General features: G+C 37.8%; 1 protein-coding gene across 2 annotated transcripts in view; it reads left to right on the top strand.

Annotated features, from left to right (window-relative positions):
• LOC106872771 (uncharacterized) overlaps nt 1-24,577 on the top strand; it is a 73,302-nt gene that overhangs the window by 23,458 nt on the left and 25,267 nt on the right. For both annotated transcript variants that reach the window (XM_089359942.1, XM_089359941.1), the window contains exons 12-21: nt 104-369; nt 2,945-3,134; nt 5,584-5,703; nt 8,869-8,906; nt 12,202-12,347; nt 13,384-13,508; nt 14,139-14,217; nt 17,649-17,784; nt 21,061-21,239; nt 22,586-22,629. In XM_089359942.1, coding sequence (XP_089216068.1) covers nt 104-369; nt 2,945-3,134; nt 5,584-5,703; nt 8,869-8,906; nt 12,202-12,347; nt 13,384-13,508; nt 14,139-14,217; nt 17,649-17,784; nt 21,061-21,239; nt 22,586-22,629 — 1,323 coding nt within the window. The remainder of the gene's footprint in view (nt 1-103; nt 370-2,944; nt 3,135-5,583; nt 5,704-8,868; nt 8,907-12,201; nt 12,348-13,383; nt 13,509-14,138; nt 14,218-17,648; nt 17,785-21,060; nt 21,240-22,585; nt 22,630-24,577) is intronic.

Consider the following 24,577-nt stretch of genomic DNA (forward strand, 5'->3'; position numbering starts at 1 on the left):
ATTTGATTATGGTAAGAACATGATGTAGGTTTTTATGGCAATTTGGGACTAAGAATTGAGGTACCTGTTATGCATGGGTTTCTACAGAATTTATTTATTGCAGGTTCCAAACTGATGGCTCTCAAGAACCACCTGGCAAAGCAGATTTGGATAAAACGGGGAGAAAATAGAAAGAAGCGCTGTGATCTGTATAAGTTAGATAATGAAGAGGTTTATGATAACCTGAAAGACGATGAGGATGAAGCTGAACTGACAGATGGTTCTGATTCTGTAGACTCTGAAACTGAAGACAAAGAAGAGGAAGAAGGGGATGAAGAATATGATGAAGAAGAAGAAGAAATGCTAAGTTACAAAGAAAAGCGGAAACCAGTGTGTACAAATTCTTTTCCTTTTTTTTCTTTTTCTGCTCTTTTTGTTCCCTGTTATCCTTGGTTGAGCAGACCTAAGGTCAAAGGTGTTTCACTTGCACCAATCACTACCTTGTACATATGCCTTGGACTGCATTGTATCTAATGCATCATGCTCCACTTGTAGTGGGGAATGATTTTGATGGAGATTTGGCTGCTATTTCTAGCTGGTTGAGCAATAACTTAGAGGGTCTTCCTTTTAGGAAAGAAGTTAAAACAAGTGAATTCACATGACCTTGTGGTTAGTGTCTTGGAATTGTGATCAAGGGGCCATTGGTTCAATTCCTTGACTTAGCAGAGCATTGCGTCCTTGAGCAAGGCACATTATTTCAAGAGGTTCTAGTCTGCTCCACTGAAATGCATGCAAGCCAAGTTCTAGTGCATCTCTCTTTCTCTCCAGCTGCCATATTGAGGATCAAGATGGTACCTATGATGGCTCATAACTATATAGACCCTGGAAACTTAACAAGTCACAATTGCAAGTAATATCTGTATGTTTTTATAGGACCATCAATTTCTTTGGAAATTGAATACAGCTATCTCTTATTATTGTCATTTTAATGTCAACTTTTCCATGCTTGCATGTGTTGGATGGAATTTGCTGAAGGATATTTTTTTACAACTGTGTGCCTTTCCTGTTGCCGAACCGCCCCTATTTCAAAGTAAGCTAATATTTCCCCATGACCAGACAATTTTTCATGCAAGATTGGAAATGGACACTGCCTGCATGATGGTGATATTTGTTTACAACTATCACTTGATGTTGTGGCAAGGAGACACACACACACACACACACACACACACACACACACACACAGAGTAGGCTTCTTTCAATTTCCATCTACCAAATCCATTCTCAAGGCTTTGGTCAGAAATATTGAATTCTTGAAAATCTTGCTGTAGTGTGGAGTTCATCATCATCATTTAATGTCCATTGTCTATGCTGGCATGGGTTGGACAGTTTGACCAGACTTGGTTAGCTGGAGAGCTGCACCAGACTCCAGTCTGATTTGGCAGGGTTTTCTACAGCTGGATGCCTTTCCTAACACCAACCACTTTACAGAGTGTGGTGTGCGCTTTTATGCGGTGCTGCATGGGCACGTTTATGTGGCACCATATGGGTGCTTTTACACGGCATATTTTCCCGTTGATTCTATGTTCGTTGACTTCCATGAGCAAGATACTTTATTTCACATAGCTCCAGTCCCTTCAGCTGGCAAAAATCAGTAGTATTTGAATTTCAAAGGGTCAACTTTGTCACATTCTGTGTCATGCTGAATCTCCCTGAGAACTACATTAAAGGTATGTGCATCTGTGGAGTACTCAGCCAGTTGCAGATTAATTTTATGAGCAGGCTTTCTGTTGATCAAATCAACTGGAACCCCTGTAACCATAGGAATACTAGCTTAGGTACATTTTTGAATTTGGAATGCCTTGGTGGATGGTGTTTCCTTCTAAAGCCCTGGATTGATCATAGCCTTGTGAGTAAATCTGCTAGAGTAAACTGAAAGAAGCTCATCAAATACATATGTATGTGTTTCTGTGTATGTTTATGTTGTGTCGACGCCCCCAAGCGAAGAAGTAGGATCGCCCAAGACATATAAATAGAGGTAGTCTAGCTGTGGTAGAGAAGTTGAGTAGCTCTTGAGCAGCAGTCGGTTAGCGGTTGAGTAGAGATCATCCGAAGGTGCTAGATAGCAGTAGCTTGAGACATAACAGTTTACATTTGTGATTTATGAAAGTTGGTTAGTTTGAGCAGTATTATTCTTATTTATCTTGTCAACAAATCATTCAGTTGCTTTGCACCTCCAGATACCTTTCATTCATTGGACACTAAACTCCGCTTGCGAAGACTTTTTGAGGCAAGTGAAATTAAAATTGAAATCGAACTAAATTCGATGACTGGCACCCATGCCAACGTCATCTCCTTCATTGGACACAAAACTCAGTTTGTGAAGACTTATTGGGGGCAAGCGAAAGTGAAATCCGGATGGCACCTGTTCCCAGCGTCACCTTTCTGGCACTTGTGCCCGTGACAGACATGTGTAAGGATTTTCTAGCGAGATCGTTGCCAGTGACCCTGGACTGGCTCTTGTACGGGTGGCACATAAAATACAGCATTTTGAGCATGGCCGTTGCCAGTACCGCCTGACTGGCCTTCGTGCGGGTGATACGTAAAAGCACCCACTACACTCTCTGAGTGGTTGTCGTTAGGAAGGGCATCCAGCTGTAGAAACTCTGCCAAATCAGATTGGAGCCTGGTGTAGCCATCTGGTTTCACCAGTCCTCAGTCAAATCGTCCAACCCATGCTAGCATGGAAAGCAGGCGTTAAATGATGATGATGATGATGAGATATGAAATAAGATGTCCTTTACTTGAAAAACAGGTATGGGTTAACAACAGGAAGGGTATCCAGCTGCAAAACAATGCTACAATAATATATCCATCCAACCCATATTTGCATGAAGAAACATGGAAAACTAATGAAGGATATTTATTTTTTAAAATTAAAAAAAAAAAATTTTTCTTTTTTTAGAAAAATGCCTTTGTTGATGAAGAAGCTGAAGAAGATGACTATGAAGGAGAAGATGAAGATGAGAATGATGATGACGATGAAGAAGGTGACAGGGAGCAGTTTGAAAAAGAACCGAAAACCAAAGACGATAATGATAGTGCTGATGAAAGTTTTGACTTCAATCTTGATCAGTCTGATGAGGATTCTGATGGTCAGTTTATTTTTTTCCTTTTTTTTTTTTTGCACTGCCTTTTTCTTTTAATATTTTTAATATATTGCATTAACTCCCATATGCCTCTTATTTGTTGTTTAGTTCCAGATCATTCATCTAGAACAGGGGTTTTCAAACTGTGGTCCGTGGACCACTGGGGGTCCGTGGACAGCAAATACTTTTTATGGGCAATTTGATTCTATATATGTTTTTTAATCAAAATCTTTTAATTGACAATAAATCTATTTGGTAAATACTGTTAAATAAATAAATGTAAAAATATGTTATTTTAAGCAAATATTTATGTATAAATTTCATAAGCGTTTATAAGGGTAAAACCTGAAATATAAAGGAGTCCGCAAGTCAAAAAGTTTGAAAACCCCTGATCTAGAAGATCTATAATTAAAAGGGATCACACCCTTGACCCTACCACCTTTCGTATCTACAACAAACTTATCTGATGTATCCTCTTATTTTAATGATGGTAAAAAGAGGATTTAGCTTCTATTTCTAGGCGGTTAATTGACAACATACAAGCTCTCTTGTTAGTGTTGTTTAACCCCTGGTCAGTCTTGAATGACCCAGCTTATGATCAAAAGAGTTCAAGCTGTGAACGTCTTGCCATCTCTTCCACATTATATTCACGTAATCTTCCTGAAGCAGTTTGTGATTTGAGGGAAATGTAGTTGCTATTTCTGGCAAATCAAGTAACTACATAGATGCTCCTTTGTTGTTGTTCTGTGCTGTGTTGGTCCTGAATGGAATATACATATGACCAAAGGTGAAGGAAACGACCATGCTAACCAAAGGAGAATGGCGACGAACGGGAGATGGCTCCTTTAAACACGTCGCACGGTCGAACACAAAACATAATATGACATAGAAGGCTCGCAATGAGAGATGCGAGCGAGTGCCAGTAAAGGAAAGAGAGAGTGACAGACAGAGACAACCGTTAGATATATATAAAGAGTAGGTTTATTAGCATAGTGAACTGTGTGTGCGTGCATGCAGCAATATAAACAATACAATGTGTATGACAGGCCATCGTGTGAACAAGAGTATGTACACAATATAAGGTATTCCAGCTGTGAGGTATCACTTCTTTTCCACATCACATTATACAATGTGATCATCTTAAGATGCAGTTCAGATTGAACTCCTGACTATTGGACAAGATTTAATATCACAGATAAGGTAGTGAATTTACAGAATTGTTAGGATATCAGGTTGATTACCTTATAGTATTCATTCTAGCTCCGTGTGTTCAAATACTGCCATGGCCAACTTTACTTTATTTCCTTTCAGTGCTGTTAAAGTGACAGTCAAGTAATGGAGTCTCTCTCTCTCTCATCATTTCATTTAATGTCTGTTTCCCCCTGCTAGCATGGGTTGGACAGTTTGACAGAAGTTGGCAAGGTCAGGAGCCTCACCAGGTTCCATAGTCAATTTTGGCATGGTTTCTACAGCTAGATATCCTTCCTAACACCAACCACTTTATAGAGTACACTGGGTGCTTTTTATGTGGTACCATCACTTGTGCCTTTTACAAAGCACCATCACCAATGGTTTGTACGTGACACCAGCTGTATAAAAGGGTCTCCGCCAAATCTTAAAATGCCTATAATACTCAGTATGTCATAATGGCACAACTATGGCTCCATCAAGAGTTGAGGCCCCACCACCAGGATGTATGACTGGTAATGAAGGTGATAGTGATGATGATGATTTTCATTATTCTAACATTCACTTTCCCATGCTTGCATGGGTCAGATGGAATTTGATGTTAATGCCAGCATGGAAGGCGGACGTTAAGTGATGATGATGATAATTTTCTACAGCTGAATGCCTTTCCTGTCACCAACCCTCACTTGTTTACAAGTAAAGTAATATTTCCTCATGACCAGACATGTTTCCATGGAAGATTGAAAACGAAGGATAACCCTCACATGACGGTGACATTCATTTACAATCACCAGGGGAAGTCGAAGCAAGCAGACACACACACACAAACACACACACGCATGTAACGTGCTTCTTTTAGTTTCCATCTACCAAATTCACTCGCAAGGTTTTGGTCAATCTGGGGCTGTAGTAGCAGACACTTAATGAAGGTACCATGCAGTGGGACTGAACCCAAGATCATATGATTGGGAAGCAAAATTCTTGCCACACAGCAATGCTTGTGCCTATAGTGGTGATGACAGCAACAACAATGATGACCGTGGTCATGAAGGCGACAATGACGGTGATTAATGATGCAATGATGATGGTGGAGATAGTGACAATGGCAGTGATGATGATGATGATCGTGGCAGTGTGGTGATGAATCTTTTGTGAAAGTGAAATAAGTCTACTCCAGAAGTGTAGAGGAGGCATAGGTGTTAATATTGGAAATGTTAAACAGTTGTTCTAAATGCGGTTAAATGATTTTCATTTGCTCTCGTTGCAGTACCGATTAGCCAAAACCTAAGTAAAAAGAGAAAAGCTCAACTTGAAGCTGATGATGATGATGATGCTGATGAGAAAAAGAACATCATGAATGACTCTTTTGTTATAAGGAAACCTAATGGTGAGTTTTATATCTTTTTAATCCTTGTGTTTGATAGTTTGTATATAGTATTTGTACCTCTCATTTTCCTCTTTATACCTGTATGTGTGTGTGTGTGTGTGTGTATATATATATATATATATATATATATATATAGTTAGTAGTGGGGGTGGGTGCGCTGAAAGTGTAGCTGCTAGAATAAGAATAGCCTGGGCAAAGTTTAGAGAGCTCTTACCCCTGCTGGCGACAAAGGGACTCTCACTCAGAGTAAAAGGCAGACTGTATGACGCATGCGTACGAACAGCCATGCTACATGGCAGTGAAACATGGGCTGTAACTGCTGAGGTCATACGTAAGCTCGCAAGGAATGAAGCCAGTATGCTCCGTTGGATGTGTAATGTCAATGTGAATACCCGTCAGAGTGTAAGTATCTTGAGAGAAAAGCTGAACATTAGAAGCATCAGTTGTGGTGTGCAAGAGAGACGATTGCGCTGGTATAGACATGTGAGAATGGATGAGGATAGCTGCGTGAAAAAGTGCCACACCCTAACAGTTGAGGGAACCCGTGGAAGAGGTAGGCCCAGGAAGACCTGGGCTGAGGTGGTGAGGCAAGACCTTCGTACATTGGGCCTCACCGAGGCGATGACTACTGACCGAGACCTTTGGAAATGTGCTGTGCGTGAGAAGACCCGGCAAGCCAAGTAAGATCGTTGCCAGTGCCCCTGGACTGGCTCTTGTGCGGGTGGTACATGAGATGCACCATTTTGAGCGTGGCCGTTGCCAGTACCGCCTGACTGGCTCCTGTAGGATTTTCGAGTGAGATCATTGCCAGTGCCCCTGGACTGGCTTGTGCGGGTGGCGCATAAAAGACACCATTTCGAGCGTGGCCGTTTTCGTGCAGGTGACACGTAAAAGCACCCACTACACTCTCTGAGTGGTTGGCGTTAGGAAGGGCATCCAGCTGTAGAAACTCTGCCAAATTAGATTGGAGCCTGGTGTTGCCATCCGGTTTCACCAGACCTCAGTCAAATCGTCCAACCCATGCTAGCATGGAAAGCGGACGTTAAACGATGATGATGATGATATATATATATATATATATATATATATATATATATAAATTAAAACAGTAGGGTAAATTTCCTTTGAGAACAATTCAGTCTTAGTAGACATATTACATGTGATCTTCTGGTACATTAATAGTCCACCTAGTGGTCTCCTTTATATATATATATATATATAGGTAGTATAAAAAATGTTCCTATAGGCGTAGGAGTGGCTGTGTGGTAAATAGCTTGTTTACCAACCACATGGTCCCGGGTTCAGTCCCACTGCGTGGCATCTTGGGCAAGTGTCTTCTACTATAGCTTCGGGCCGACCAAATCCTTGTAAGTGGATTTGGTAGACGGAAACTGAAAGAAGCCCGTCGTATATATGTATATATGTATGTGTTTGTCCCCCCCAACATCGCTTGACAACCGATGCTGGTGTGTTTATGTCCCCGTAACTTAGCGGTTCGGCAAAAGAGACCGATAGAATAAGTACTAGGCTTCCAAAAATAAGTCCTGGGGTCGATTTGCTCGACTAAAGGCGGTGCTCCAGCATGGCCACAGTCAAAAGACTGAAACCAGTAAAAGAGTAAAAAAGACTAGTTCTGTAGTGTGTCAACAGATGGCAGCACATGGTTGTGTGCACAGTGAGAACTAGCAGTGACATTGCTGTGTTTACTTTGCAAGTTGTGAAATTTGTGTTCTTGTGATTGCGATCACATGTATGCTGTAGTCTGCGATTTTTGTCACGGGCAGGAAGCTGGGACAAAGAACCAATGTGAAGTTTTGTGTTAAATTTGAGAAGTCTGCTACAGAGATATTAAACCTGTTTTGGCAAGATTAAGGCATTTCGAGTGCCGGTACCGCCTGACTGGCCTTCGTAGAATTTTCGAGCGAGATCATTGTCAGTGCCCCTGGACTGGCTCTTGTGCGGGTGGCACATAAAATACACCATTTTGAGCGTGGCCGTTGCCAGTACCGCCTGACTGGCCTTCGTGCGGGTGACACGTAAAAGCAGCCACTACACTCTCTGAGTGGTTGGCGTTAGGAAGGGCATCCAGCTGTAGAAACTCTGCCAAATCAGATTGGAGCCTGGTGTTGCCATCCGGTTTCACCAGTCCTCAGTCAAATTGTCCAACCCGTGCTAGCATGGAAAGCAGACGTTAAACGATGATGATGATGATGATGATGGGCAGTTCAAAAGCAGAAGAACATCCCTAGAAGATCATGAGTTATCTGGAAGACCTGCTATGAGCATCAACTCCGGAAATGGGGAGAAAATTCATCAGCTTGTGCATGAGGATTTGTCAGAAGGCAATTACGTTTTGAAGCGTTTGAGGGAGGACATGTGGTAAAAGTGATCTGATCTGTGGAGTGCAAAGAATTAGAATTTTCATAACAACAATGCAACATCTCACTGAGCTCTTATCACTCGTGAGTTTCTTGCCCAAAGCAACATGGTATCGATTCCACACCTGCCCTACTTGCCAGATTTAAAACTTGTGGGCTTCCATCTCTTCCTCAAGATGAAAATACAGCTCAAAGGTCACCGTTTTAACACCATTGTCAAGATCAAGAGCGAATTGGCACCCCATATGTAATATATGTAGATATATGTATAATGTGTGTGTGTGTGTGTATTTAATATACGTATATGTATGTGTGTGTATATTTGATATATGTATATATTTGTATGTGTGTGTGTGTGTATATATATATATGTATATATATAAATATATAGTTTTAGGGAAAAGAACCAAGGTTTATGAACTCATCAATGAAAATCCAGTCACATATAGAAAAAATTTATAATTAAAAGCACAATAAATAAGTTTAATATAATACAAGTAAATATCATAAGATCAAGATAATATATATATATATTATGTGTGTGTTTGTGTATGTGTGTATATATATATATATGTGTGTATGTTTGTGTATGTGTGTGTGTATATATATGTCATCATTTAACGTCCGTCTTCCATGCACACACACACACACACATATATATATAAACTTATCTTATTTTATTAATCATTTGCAATAAATATTTAACTGAATATTAACCAAAACCTTCATGAATGAAAACAAAAGGAAAATATATTACTGTTAATCAATGTTTTGTTTTGTTCTTCAGATTCTGGCAAACCTCTCTTTCCCAAAACCCCTTCAGATGTAAGTGATATTTATTTTTGATCTTGTTCTGTAGTGTGTGTGTGTACGTGTGTATATCTGGGTGTACGTTTCCCTTTCTCATGGTCTCATTTTCTCTCACACTATCTCTATATAATGTATATATATACATATATATATATATATATATATATATATATATATATATATCTCTTAAGTGCAGGCATAGCTGCTGGTTAAGGCATTTTCCAACCATGTGGTTTCAGGTTCAGTCCCACTCAGTGGCACCATGCAGAAATCTTCTGCAAAAACCCCAGTTTGACCACATCCTTCTGAGCGGATTTTGTTGACAGAAACTGATAGAAGCCAACAATATATGTGTATGTGTATTTGTGTCAGGCACATATGTATGCACATGCTGATTATTAATGAAGTCATTTCCAGCCTTTGTACTGTTGGTGTTTAATGATCAAAGAGAAATATAACCTTAATTTGAAACAGATGAGGTTTGGCGACAGGTAGAATATTCAGCTGTAGAAAATTTGCTTCAATAAATATCATCTGACCCATGCAAACATGTAAAAATGGATATTGAAACAATGATGAAGATTATCATTTCTCACTCCAACTCTCTCCATAAATCCAAAATTTTATTTTGGAATTTACGGGAGCAACTGTCTTCAAAGACTCATATTGTCATTGAATGCTCGAAATGAGGAGTAGATAGACAGCTGACAACTGATGAAGGGTCGTTCTCTGTGTTACTTGTCTTGTTTTCCATTTTTTTCTCTCGTTATTTGCGTATTTAACTTGTTTGTTTTTATACTTCATGTTGTTTAGACAGTCGGTGATGTCCTGTACCCATATATGCACATATATATATATTATTTATATTATTATTTAATTGAATGCCACGCATCCATTTCCAATTGAGTTTATATATTTATAGATAGATAGATAGATATACGAGGTCTGAGCAATAAGTATCTGGACTGTTGCCATAGTAGTGAAGCTAAAGCACACAGAGTGAAGCTGCTTGGCATACATTGACCCTGACCTCTGCTGTGCATTTGCACTAAGTTTTAACATTCTGGCTCACTTCTGCTGTTTATTATGGCATCAGTCCAGATGAGACCATGTACGTATGTGTGTCTATATATATATATATATATATATATATATATATATATATATAAATATAAACACAACAGGAAATTGGAAATTTTTTGGTATTATTTTTTTCACCTTTACATGTGTTTCATCTGCTAATAGAAATTACGTAGTTTTACATGTTAGATAGGCATGTAAGGAATTGCCTATTAGAAATTCTTCAGACTGAGGAAACAGCTGGGATTTATCCGAACTACCTACACTATATATATATATATATATATATATATATATATATACACACACACACACACACACGGACACCTGTCTTTTTTTGTTTTCTGTAACTTTGAACTCTATATACATATATATTTATGATCATTATTTTTATGTCAGCTTCTCCATGCTGGCATGAGTTGGATGAGGCTTATTGAGGCAGTAGTCTACAGCCTTCCTGTTACCAACTCTTGTTTTTCAAATATGGTATATTTATTCCTTTGGTCTCCACACTTTGAAATTGCTGAACTATGAGACACATTATTCACAAGAATGTAATTAAACTTTGCAAGTTTGTTCAAAGCATATCAATGCAAAGACAAGTAAAAAGAAAAACACTTACATATACTTGATGAGCTTCCATACAGTTTCTATCTTCCAAATTTTACTCACGAGGCATTGAATAATAGGCAAGGGTTAGCAACATGTAAGGCATCTGGTTGTGAAACAGTTCTAGCATGTATGTCCTAACCACATGGTTCTAGGTTCAGTCCCCCTGTGTGGCATCTTGGGCAAGTGTCTTCTACTATAGCCTTGAGCTGACCTTGTGAGTGGATTTGGTAGACTGAAACTGAAAGAAACCTGTTGTGTGTTTGTGTTTGTCCATCACCACTGCTTGACAAACTGGTGCTGGCGTGATTGCATCCCCATGACTTGATGTAATGGTAGAGTGAAGAATAAAGGAAAAGAGAGAGAATAGTGGATAGCCATACAGGGATTGTCTGGAGATGGAATTGGGGACAGTATCAGGGTGTGATTGAAGAAGAATATGATGTGAGTGAGTGGTTGTGTGTGGAGAATAAAGTGAGAGTGTGAAGGTAATGGATAACATTGAAGATGGGTGATGATGAGCGAGAGAGTGGTGGATAGTCATGGAAGTGAGTATTGTGTGATAGAGGAGGGAGTAATGAGAGAGCAAGAGAGTGTGATGATTAGCCATAAATTGAATATGGACTGGTCCAATGTTATGTCTTCCCTCATTGCACAGATGGTGAGAAGGACGAAAATGTGTGATAGCAGGATGGTGCATTGGTAGGAGACAGAGAGAGTGACAAAGAGGATGGAAAAGGAGATGTATCATTATCATTTGTCGTTGTTTAACGCCCACCTTCCATGCTGGCAGGAGCTGGTCAGGCAGAAGACTGCACCAGACTTCTGTGCCTGTTTTGGTACAGTTTTTACAGCTGGATGCCCTTCCTAACACCAACTATTCCACAGAATGGACCAGGTGCTTTTATGGGGCACCAGCACAGGCAAAGTCAGTTTTGTCATGGTTTTTACAGCTGGATACCTTTCCAAATGCCAACCACTTTACTATGTGGACTGGATGCTTTTTACGTGGCACCAGCACTGGCAGGGTCACCAAGCAACTTACAAGACAAAGATCTTTTGAGAGAGAAGGGGCATTGGAGAAGGTGATCTTGTATCAGATGATGAAAGGTTAGAGTGTATGTAGATACTTAATATGAACATAATAATTGGCTGAGGATCATATGTAGCTATTACACATCCCAATCACCATCACAGTCAACAATTTTATAGTCATTTTTCCATGCTTGTATAATTTGAGCAGGCCATTAATCACAGTCCTTTATCATCTCCTTTGTGACATTCAGCCTCATGGGGTCTGTTCTCTTCACTTTGCACCATATTCTTTGTCTCTCTCTTTAACAGTTTCCTTCCACTTTGAGTGCACGACACATGTTTGTGAATCTGGTTTCTACCTTAAACATCACATATGCATTTACCAGCATATGTATAAATCTAGGTTTATTAAATTTATACATTTAAATTTATTTAAAACTTATGATCCTGCCACATGCTGTCACAGTACTTCATGTGTGTGTTTGTGCTTGTACAATTGAATAAATAAATGAAAATAACTTACATAGATTCATATGAATTGTTAATTTTGAAAATGCATATTTTTCTTTCTGTTAATGAATGCTAGGTTTCATGCAAAAGTTTAAATATTTCGGCTGAAGAAACTCAGGATTTGTACAAGAGTTTTGGTGATTTCCAATCTCCAGAAATGAATTCAAACAGCTTGAAGTTTCCTATTGATTCCCAAGCATCACCTATGCTGGATGAGCAAGGGTTAGTATTGAACTAGGATTGCAATTGTTTTTGTTTCATTAACAAAATTCTAACTGGTTAACAACAGTTGTTTTACTAAATTCATCATTATTTTTTTAAACTAAATTAAAACAAAGCAGTGTATTTCAACAGATATATAATAACAAAAGGGTTAACCCTTTTTGATACCAACCTGAGACAGCTTTTGATTGTTTTAACCCTTTAGCATTCAAATTACTCTGTCAAATTTATTTGCAATGATTTGAATTAGTCCTGCATTACCTTGTAGCTTTGAGATTTCAATAACATGATTGTTTATTTTTAGAATGACATTGTAGGGTAAGTGTGAGAAGTCAGATCTGGCCACTTTAAAGATTAAACAGATAGATTATTTTGGCCAGATATGGTTGGTTTAGATGCTAAAGGGTTAAAGAGATCTGAATTAAAACCTTCCATCAAAATTTCATGTTAACTTATTAGCATTCAAGTTATTCTGTCAAATGTAATGCTTATTAATTCACATTGTTTGGAATTAATAACGCATTATCTTGTAGTTTCAAGATTTCAATGATGTGGTATTTTAATTTTAAAATGACATTATAGAGTAGGCGTGAGGGGCTGGATCTGGCCAGTGTGATCATAAAGCAGGTAGAAAATTTTGACTGGATATGGTCAGTTTAAATGCTAAAGGCTTAATTTATGTTTAGCTTAATAACGACTATTATTTTACTGAATTCTTTATTACTTACAAAATTCACTGAAACAAAAGCAGCATACTTCAACAGAACGAAGCTAACCAGAGAATCTCCATTCCTCTATAGAAGAACATTACAAAATACTGTTATTTTATTTGAAATTCTTCTACTGCCATCCTTCCAATCTCCTGGGCCAGAATATTTGTTGTGAAGTTCACTTTAAATTATTAGGAGTTTCTTCCTCTGCTCAGTAATGAATTGCAGTTTTAATGGTGCAATGCTGTTGTGAGATTTCTAGCCATTGTCTCCTCTACGTTAAATTTTCTGCATTTCTAGTAAATGGACATATTTGAATATTTCAGATTTCTGCGAGTTAAGTCTTTGGGTGCGACGACCCACAAGCCTAAGCGTTCAGCACTGGACTCATTGTGTGATACTCAGGACAATATGGATGATGTTATTGGATTATGCTCTGGACAGTTTGCAGGTATTTATTTGGTTTTCTCATCTTTTATTTGTTATGTATGGCTCTGCAACAAGCATGTATACATGTGCAACACACACACACACACACACACGCTCACACACAAACACACCTGCGCTCACACATATTTATATTTATATCTATTTATATGCATACATTTATATACCTTGGAATAAGCACAGCCCTGTGGTTAAGAAGTCTGCTTCAGAACCCTGTGGTTTAGGGTTCATTCTCTGTGTGTGGATGGTGTTAGCTGGTGCCTTCTACTTCAGCTGTGGGTTGACCAATGATTTGTAACTGAAATTATCTGAGAAACTGGAACTGAAAGAAGCCTGCCATATATATGTGTGTGTGTGTGTATATATATATATATATATATATATAAATGCTAATGTCAAACAGTGAGAATGAGTGCTCAACACTGCTTTGATGGGTAAATATTTCTTTATTTGTTGGTAAAGAAGGCTACCATTGGTTTCATGCTGAGAAGTCTCAGCAATTATCAAATTATCAAACCTGCCACACAGGACATTAAAAATGTATTGTTGATTTAAAATAGGTAAGTTTTATTGAAACTTATGTTTTTTTTTTTGATAATTTCCCTTTACTTTTTCTTTTTGTTCTGAACCTTAGAAGCTGCTGAAGAACGAACCAAATCGTGCCGAACTCTTTTCAATGACAGTATTAACTTTAACTCACAGTTTCCACTCAGGTAATCTTTTAATTTTTTGTCCTGAGGTACTACTTTGAATAGTTTATGTGAACAAATTGACCCCAAAAAGTGATAGTATGTTGTCAACTTAATGTGACAGTTCCATAAAAGGGAAGAATGCTACTGTTATTTAGCCCTAGGAAACACCGTTTCCTGTTGGACTTGACACATTTCCTGTGTCCTTATGTTTTCAAAGTGTAAACAAGTACCTCCGCCCAGCAAAGCTAGCATCCAGAGACTAGTTTCAGAGTCATTGCTTATCATCTGTCTGGAGTAGCATGGCTTGCTAGCTGCCGATGCCTATCTGCCTTTGAAAACATATATTTCAAGTGAAATACATTCACTGATTTTTGAAAATAGAAATAATACATTTCTAAATCTCTCTCAGAGATTTAGAAATGTATTATTTCTAAATTGACCCCAGTTCCAATTTTCTCAAAGTCTGCTACTTACACCATTGGTCCTTTTACCAGACTGCTCAGTTATGGGGATGTAAACAAACCAACCAACAACCAAGCAGTGGTGAAGGTCAAACACAAAGATACACTCCTAGATACATGAATATATATATATATATATATATATATATATATATATATGAGAGAAGAGCTACCTTTGTTGGTAGCTAAGGGCCTCTCCTTCAGAGTGAAAAGCAGATTGTATGATGCCTGTGCATGTAAAGTTATGTTATATGGCAGTGAAACATGGGCTTTGACTACAGAGGACTTGCAAAGGCTTGAAAGAAATGAAGCTAGCATGTTCCGCTGGATGGGTGTTGTCATTGTGCATACACAACAGAGTATAAACAATTTAAGAAGAAAACTGGGTATAAGAGGCATCAGATGTTGTGTGCAAGAGAGAAGATTGTGCTTGTTTTTGGTCATGTGATGAGGACAGCTGTATAAAGAAGTGCTTGGTAGACTCAGGAAGGCATGGGACGAAGTGGTGAGAAAGGATTTTGGGACACTGGACCTCACTGAGGAAATGACAAGGGACTGGGTGATATGGCGATTTGTTGTACTTGATAAGACATGTCAAGCTAATTAAAGTCGCTGTTTTCCACACATACAGGCTTCTTTCAGGTGCCGGTGCCACGTAAAAAGCACCCAGCACACACTGTTAAGTGGTTAGCATTAGGAAGAGCATCCAGTCATAGAAACCATGCCACAATAGACAGTTGGAGTCTGAACAGCTCCCTGCTAGTCAGCTCCATATCAAACTGTCCAACCCATTCCATCATGGAGACTGGATATTAAACGATGATGATATTTATGTACCTGATGAGCTTCTTTCAATTTCTGTCTACCAAATCTACTCACAAGGCTTTGATTAGCTTGGGGCTATACTAGAAGACACTCGCCCAAGGTGCCATGCAGTGGGACTGTACCTGAAACCATGTGGTTGGGAAACGAACTTCTTACCATACAGCCATGCCTTCACCCATTAAAAACTGTATTGGATGATGCTAGTGGTTTCAGATCTGGTAGAATCTAGATGATTGATTTGAAACAAAACAATCACATGCTTAACCTCACACAGTAATGCTGCTTATTCATTATTACTTCCTTTCTGTATGTGTGTAAAAGAAATTATCAATTAGCATGGCTATTATTATGCTAATTGATAATTTCTTTGACGGTAATATAACTCTGTTTGTTTATCACGTCCAGCATTCTGAATAGCTGTGGTTGGTCCATTGTTATTATTATTCTTTGGATTATGATTGTTACTATGACATTATTAAGAATTGTCATTGCTTTGCTGTGACTAGCTGAATTGTTACATTTATTTGGAATTCATTGCTGTCTATAATGCATTTCACTACAGTTTGTTGTCAATATTATATTTTTACACTGCATTCTGTTACACCTTATCTTTTATTTTTAATTGTGTTAATTTTCGAATGTAGAAGTGAATAAATGGCAAGAGAATTGTCGGCTGACATTTTTTTTTATCTTTTACTTGCTTCAGTCATTAAGCTGCGGCCATGCTGGGGCACTACCTTAAGGAATTTTTAGTCAGTACTTTTTTGTTAAATCCTGATACTTATTCTATTGGTCTCTTTTGCCGAACTGCTAAATTATGGGGACATAAACGCACCAACACCAACTGTCAAGCGGTGGTGGGTGACAAAAACATACACACACACACACACACACATGACAGGGTTCTTTCAGATTTCATCTACAAAATCCACTCACAAGGCTTTGATTGGGGCCTGAGGCTATAGTAGATGACACTTGCCCAAGGTGCCCCGACGTGGGAGTGAACATGGAACCATATGGTTGGGAAGCAATCATCTTGCTGCACAGCCGTGCAGATCAATATCTAAAAGTATATATTTCCTCTTCACAGCAGTTCATAACTGAGGAATAAATTTACACTTGCCAACATTTGAACAGTGCATTTCAAGCTCATGAAATAATTATACTCTACATTTGTTACTATGGCAAGAAGCTTTCATGGAATATTTAAATTTCAATAATGGTTGATTGTATATGCTTCTCTTTTCCTCTAATACTGATATTTGGTTCATGAGTCCAACACTCTAACCACTAAGTCACGTGCCTCCACATACCATTATAGGAAGAGACTTCACTGTGCACATTACATCTTCATCATCAACATATTTGTCCCTCTTGGATGAGTGTTTTTGAAGTTTTGTTTTATGACCAGATGTTTTCTCTGACTCCAACCATTTTAGTTGCCTCTTATGATATATATGAAGGTGCATAGCTCAGTGGTTAGAGTGTCGGACTCACAATCATGAGGTAGTGAGTTCAATTCTCAGCCGGAGTGTATGTTGTCTTCTTGAGCAAGACACTTTATTTCATGTTATTCCAGTTTTGGTGCCAAGCTGTATCAACTTTTGCTTTTCCCTTGGACAACATTGGTGGCATGGAGAAGGGAGGCTGATATGCATGAGCGACTGCAGTTGATCTTCCATAAACAACCTTACTTGGACTTGTACCTCGGAGGGTAACTTTCTATGAGCAATCCCCTGGTCATTCATGACTGAAGGGGGTGCTTTACACTTTTTTATGAAATACATGGATATGGTGTACTTATTCTAAAAGCCAGGGTATGCCTGATACTCCTGGTGTAAAAATAACATAAATAACAAATGAGTTTATCTTGCCTCTTTATACTGTAGCTACCACAAGGATTTCTCAGTATTCAGAATCAGACTAAAAATCAAGTATGAATAGTTATTCTGCACTTTTCTTATAAAACAATGCATGCTAGGGTGCATACTGTGGATTATTGCCTTGTCCCTCAACATGTCACCTCATTGTTGTAGCATTTCTGGATCTAATTTGGGGGTAAACAATGGGTTTTTTAAAGTTTGCTAAGGTAAATGTAAGTGCCTTTGGTTTTTAATAGATGACATTTAATTATTATTCTTTTTGTATATTGGTTTTATTCTTCAGTGGAAAATTCTCCTGGAACAAGAAACCTGAAAATAAATATTTCAATTCTGGAGTCAGTGTGGATGGTGATGGTGAAGGCTTTGGAACCTTGAAGTTATTGTCTGATGATGAAGATAGCAATCGTGGAAGTGGCAAGGTATGTTAGGAAACCATTCATACTCTCTCTTTCTCTTGACTAACAAAATGTCTTTTATTTAGGCACAAACACACCAGTGTGGTTAAAAAGCTTGCTTTCCAATCACATGGTTTTGGGTTCAATCCTATTGCATTGCACTTTGCACAAGTCTCTTCTGTTATACACCCAGGCCAACCAAAGCTTTGTGAATGGATTTGGCAGAAAGAAACTGAAAGAAGCCCATCATAGTCTGTGTATTTGTTCATTTTTCTGTATTGGATCTTTTCTGTTGCTGGCTCAGATTTTGAAATTTTAGAATTGAAAATTTTCAAATTTGGTATATTTATTTAGTTTTTCATGTTGAATCCAATTTTGTTATTTGTTTATTCCAGAAAATGTTCAGAAAAATGTTACAAAAGTTTAAAGTTGGATAATTTTTATCCAATCAAATCTGTGTTAGGATTATGGTTATAGTTTGATTCATCATCGAAGAAAATAGCTAGGTTAAAAGAACCTACACATGGAGATAATGGTGGTTCTCATGTTACTATGCAAACAGGCACAAATATATCTGTGGCTTTTAATTGACTAAAATTACCCATAATTTGTTAACTTTAGAAATTATTGACTTTTTATTTTTTAATTTATGGCAAAAATGAATTTTATTTTCACGATGGCACCTGTGCCCAGCGTCGCCTTCCTGGCACTTGTGCTGGTGGCACGTGTAAAGACATTCGAGCGCGATCGTTGCCAGTGCCGCTGGACTGGCTCCTGTGCAGGTGGCACGTAAAATACACCATTTTGAGCGTGGCCGTTACCAGTACCGACTTACTGGCCTTCGTGCCGGTGGCACGTAAAAGCACCCACTACACTCTCGGAGTGGTTGGCGTTAGGAAGGGCATCCAGCTGAAGAAACTCTGCCAAATCAGATTGGAGCCTGGTGTAGCCATCTGGTTCACCGGTCCTCAGTCAAATCGTCCAACCCATGCTAGCATGGAAAGTGGACGTTAAACGATGATGATGAATTAGCATACAAAATTAAATCAGTAAACCAAATTTGAAAACAATTGGCACAAAATTTCAAAACAGAAAACTGTGACAGCAACAAAAAAAAGATCCTCTATATTTGCACAGGTTGGACGAATATGTTCTATACATATATGTGTGTGTATGTTTATGTTTATGTGTATGTTTAAGTCAATCACTCAGTCCTGTAATTGAGCAGAAAATATTTAAAAATACATTTGCTTATTCAAATATTTGTAGCGTATTTATTTGTGGTCAGATTACTTTGAAAGTTGGCTGTGTTGTAGAAAATACTTAGTTTTTAGTTTTAATGTAAATTCTCATTTGTGCTAAAAATTAATGCTGTGCACATTTGATTGCTAATTTATTCTACTGACTAGCACTCTGTTGGTTATGGCAACGAGGCATCCAGTTGATCCATTCAACGAAACGGCCTGCTTGTAAAATTAAATTGCTAGTGGCTGAGCACTCCAAAGACACGTATATATCCTCAATGTAGTTCTTAGAGAGGTTCAGCATGATATGGAATGTGACAAAGCTGTCTCTTTGAAAGAAAGGTACAACTCAGTTTTGCCAGCGGACGTGACTAGAGCAACATGAAATAAAGTGTCTTGCTCAAGGATACAATGTACCACTGAAATGAAACTCGTGACTGTGAGCTGAATACCCAAATCACTAAACCATGTGGCTTCACAGCTGCCTATTTATTATATACTAGTATAAGGTGGCGAGCTGGCAGAATCGTTAGCGTGTCAAGCAAAACACTTAGCAGCATTTCGTCTGTCTTTATGTCTGAGTTCACATTCTGTTGGTGTCGACTTTGCCTTTCATCCTTTCGGAGTTGATAAATTAAGTACCAGTGAAATACTTGGGGTCGATATAATTGACTAATTCCCTCCCTGAAAATTTCAGGCTTGTGCCTTTAGTAGAAAGGATTATATACTAATAAAAAAAAAAACCACTCAAAAAGACAATGCAAAGAATTGTTAGTAATAAATTAAATGTAATTGGTAACAGACAAGGACATATGTCTGTTACCAATAAAAGAAAGAATGTTATTTCCTTGACTCTTTTGTACTTTTTTCACTTTGAAACTTACAGGTAAGCTAATTTGTTCCTTTTAGAGTTAACATTCACGAAAATTGTACATGAAAGTTTCAATAAAACCTCTGTAAATAAATCACAAAACTTGAGCAACAGGTGCATCAATTTTAATAGCAAATGTTATAGAATGTAAATAACTGCTGGAAGTAAGGATTAAAGTTTTCTCCCTTAGTTTGGAGAGTTCAAAACTTGCTTTAAAACTAACAATATCGGACCAATTATTCAGCAAGCTTGAGACCAGAAGTGTCTTGGATTTTGGGATTTTCTGTTTTTTTTTTTTTTTTGAGACAGTCTAAATATGCGCTTAAAATATAAAATAAAGTATCAGAATTAAAGTGCTAAATTGTATTTAATAGATTCAAATTAACGTGTGTGTGTGTCTTTGTGCCTGTCCTCCACCACCACTCGACAACCAGTGTTGGTATGTTTATGTCCCACAACTTAGTTATTCAGCAAAAGAGGCCAACAGAATAAACACTTGGCTTAAAAAAAAAAAAAAAAGTCGTAGGGATGATCTGTTTGATTGAAACACTCAAGGCAGTACCCCAGCATGGTCACAGTCAATTGACTGAAGCAAATAAAAGAATAAAAGATAGTATTTTGATTCAGGTAGTTTCAGGTGGAACAACACTCAAAGATATTCCCTTTTGAGCAGATTTGTGTTGCATGGAATGTTAAAAGTTAACAACGGCAGTGCATCAGCATGGCCACAGCTCTGAGCTGAAACTATAAAAAAAAAAAAAAATCTAGTTCATTTGTAGCTGTGCAGGTATTTGTATATAGCAGTATTGGGTGGTATTTGTATAAAGAAGTGGGTAAGTGGGAGTCAGTGAAATGATTAGCAAATTCACTTTGCAGACATGACATGCCAGGTCGAATCCTCTGTGAGGCACCTAAAACTGGTTGGATGGAAACACTTTGAAAACCTGTTGAGTAAACTGTACTTGTAATTCAAACGGCCTGCTTTCTGATACATTGTGTCATGCTATCTCAATGTTATTGCTATATTAAATGTCTTTGGCATACTTGTCCACTGAACGTCACTGTAGGCAAATGTCTTCTACAATGGTATTGGACCAACCCAAATTAACTTCCCCTAGGTAGAGCTTCTTAACTAATTCACATCTTAACTATTTGCTTTTCTAATTTCATATTGTGTATTTACAGGAAGATGATAATGACACCGATGTTCTAAATGAAAGTGATGATGATGACGATGGTTTCATTGTTGATGGTGGTGGAGGTGATGATGATGCTAGCGTTAATAATGTAAACTCTGAGAAGGAAGAGGATGAAAATGGCAGCACGCAAAAATTCTCAGGATTCACATATGGAAACACATCTAAGTATGAATTCTAAAGCATTCTGTGTGTGTGTGCATATGTGTGTAACATGATATGTGTATATATATATATATATATATATATATATATATATATGAATGATATGATGCAATAGGATATGATATGATATATAACAGGATATGATACGGTATATAATAGGATACAATATATAATAGAATGCAATACATTATATAGTAGGATACAATATGACATGATATATAATCATGATATGTAATATGGTATATATATATATAATGATATGATACAATATACATGATATGATATGTAATATAATGTATATAATGATATGATGTATATTATATTATATGATGATATATATGATACGATATATGATATATATAATATAATGATATTATATGATATATGATATGAGATATAATATATGCTACTCTCTGAGTGGTTGGCGTTAGGAAGGGCATCCAGCTGTAGAAACTCTGCCAAATTAGATTGGAGCCTGGTGTTGCCATCCGGTTTCACCAGTCCTCAGTCAAATCGTCCAACCCATGCTAGCATGGAAAGCGGACGTAAAACGATGATGATGATGATGATGATATGTGATATATATATGATATATATAATATAATGATTTGATATATAATATATGATTTGATTCTGTCAAAACAGTCTCAGAAGTCTGGTGCAGGCTTCTGCCTGGCCAGCTCCTGTCAAACCATCCCACCCATGGCAGCATAGAAGGGGAATGTTAAATGATGAACGATGATGATTATATTTGAATTTCCACTTCAGTATTGAGGCTTTAAGTGTTTTTTTTATCTGTGTGTGTGTTTGTGTGTGTGTGTATATATATATATATATATATATATATATATATACAAGGGGGTATCCAAAAGTAGTTCAGGCTTCAGCTGCAAGAGGCAACTTGATGCAATCCTCAGGCAAAATATTCAAACTTAGAGTCTGATGTCTTTACAAGATATCAATTCCACAGGGTAAAGAATGGCTATAGGAGGGATCGAATTGGGCGGATACAGAAGCAATTATGCAGATAAACAGATTAGATATACTGAATATTATAATTTGGATATGAAATACAAAATGTGTATGTATGTATGTATACATGCCAAAGAAGAGAAAGCAAAAGGTGGAGACTTTCAGATGATGAACATTTAAGTATAAAGATACAGATATTTATATTAATAGATCCAACTTACAGAGTACAAACATGTATACCTATTTTGTATTTCATTCACTAACTATTATATTTAATATCTAATTTGTTTATATGCATAAATGCCTATGTGTGTGTCACTGAGTCACTGCATTATTTATTTAAAAAATATATCTTCTCTTTCTCATCTATATTACAGGAAAATCAGAAGGGAATTTTTGGAAGATGAAGCTGAACTCTCAGGTGAGATTACTTCATATATTTTATTTTATGGAATAATAATTATAATAATAATAATAATAATGATAAAGCAAAGACTGAAGTTTTCATATCGGCGGCACAAAAATGAAAGCTTGCTTACCAAAAACTACCAGGCTAACGTTCTTCAAAATGGTTCTGACCCTAAATGCAGATTCTGTGATAAATTTGATGAAACTATAGACCATCTCGTCTCAGGATGTCCTGTGCTGACACCAAACAAATCCCAAAATCACCATTATAGGGTTGGAGAGTATTTACATTGGAAAATATGCAAGGCCTACAAAATCAGCACTCCTGCTTACTGGTATGAACATCATCCTGTGCTGGTCATTGAAGGTAAAAATGTCGGTATCCCTTTACCCTCTCAGACCTGGGGCCCCTGTGTCTAACTTAACCCTTTACCTGAGTTCCTGACCAAAAAACAAATAGTTGCATTTGCAGCTCAAGGGTGATGATTGCAGACAAATTGATGGAGAGAATCACAAATAAACTCAAGAGAATAATAATAAGTTTACCCCTGAACTACCATATTTGTTCATTATAGGCAAACTAATGGACAGTCACAAAAAAAAATTCGGGAGACTAACAGTTATAAGCCCATCTCTCAACTACAGTGTTTGTTCTCCTGGATTGCTACTTTGTTCATATCTTTTGCCAATTTGGTTGTCCACATCACTCTTATTGTCTGTGTAAGGATAAACTCTTCATCTGAAGAATAAATATCATCAGGAATTTCCTTAGCTGTAAATATCTAGGCCTTACTTGTTTACCTGATGAAGTGCTGGATCTGTTATATGCTTGTTTCATTGCAAAAAAAAAAAAATTTATTAAAAACAAAAGTAGCTGACAGCTATGGGGAACACTAGTAACAATGAGTCATAAACACGACTTGGGGCAAGCGAAAGCGAAATCGGGATAGCACCTGTGCCCAGCGTCGCTTTTCTGGCACTTGTGACCGTGACGTGTAAGGATTTTCGAGCGAGATCGTTGCCAGTGCCCCTGGACTGGCTCTTGTGCGGGTGGCACATAAAATGCACCATTTTGAGCATGGCTGTTGCCAGGACTGCCTGACTGGCCTTCGTGCGGGTGACACGTAAAAGCACCCACTACACTCTCTGAGTGGTTGGCGTTAGGAAGGGCATCGAGCTGTAGAAACTCTGCCAAATCAGATTGGAGCCTGGTGTAGCCATCTGGTTTCACCAGTCCTCAGTCAAATCGTCCATCCCATGCTAGCATGGAAAGCGGACGTTAAACGATGATGATGAAGTGTTACATGAAAAAAAATGCAGATTATTTTATTCAAGCAAGCTAATTTTGTACAATGGCCCGTTATCACGTCAAGCATGTGTGTCTTTTCAGCATGGGGTAGCATGTTATATATATAGAGGGAGAAGTGATACTGGTATTCATAATTTGAGAATCGTTGTACCAATATTTTACTGTTGTTTCTTTCACTACATGGAATGTGTAGTGAAAGGAGCAGGTAATTCAGCCGTAAACATTGCTTTAGATCAGTGTTCCACAACCTTTTTTCACTCATGGCACATATTCTTTTCAAAATTTGGCAGCACACTTGAGCTAAAAATATATCTTAAAGTATAGGGAAAAAAATTATATTCAGGTTACACTGTGACATACCTAGTATCATTTCGTGGTACACCAGTGTGCTACAGCATACTGGTTGCAGAGCACTGCTTTAGATTAAAACTGAAGTCAGTAGCAGAATAGTCCACTTTTTCCCATATTAAACACATTCAAGACAAAAGATTACATACACAAAAGTGGGCTGACAAAGTTAGGAGTTACCGTTGCTGCAAAGAGGTGGGATATAAATTCTATCATTGAAGCTACAAAGAAGGCCACTAGGTGGCTTTTGATAAGAAGTGCATGCTGCTGGGGTTGCAAGCTGGGACTTGATCAGCTACGGCTG

Source organism: Octopus bimaculoides, chromosome 11 (assembly GCF_046866305.1).
Source record: "Octopus bimaculoides isolate indiv1 chromosome 11, ASM4686630v1, whole genome shotgun sequence".
Lineage (NCBI taxonomy): Eukaryota > Metazoa > Mollusca > Cephalopoda > Octopoda > Octopodidae > Octopus > Octopus bimaculoides.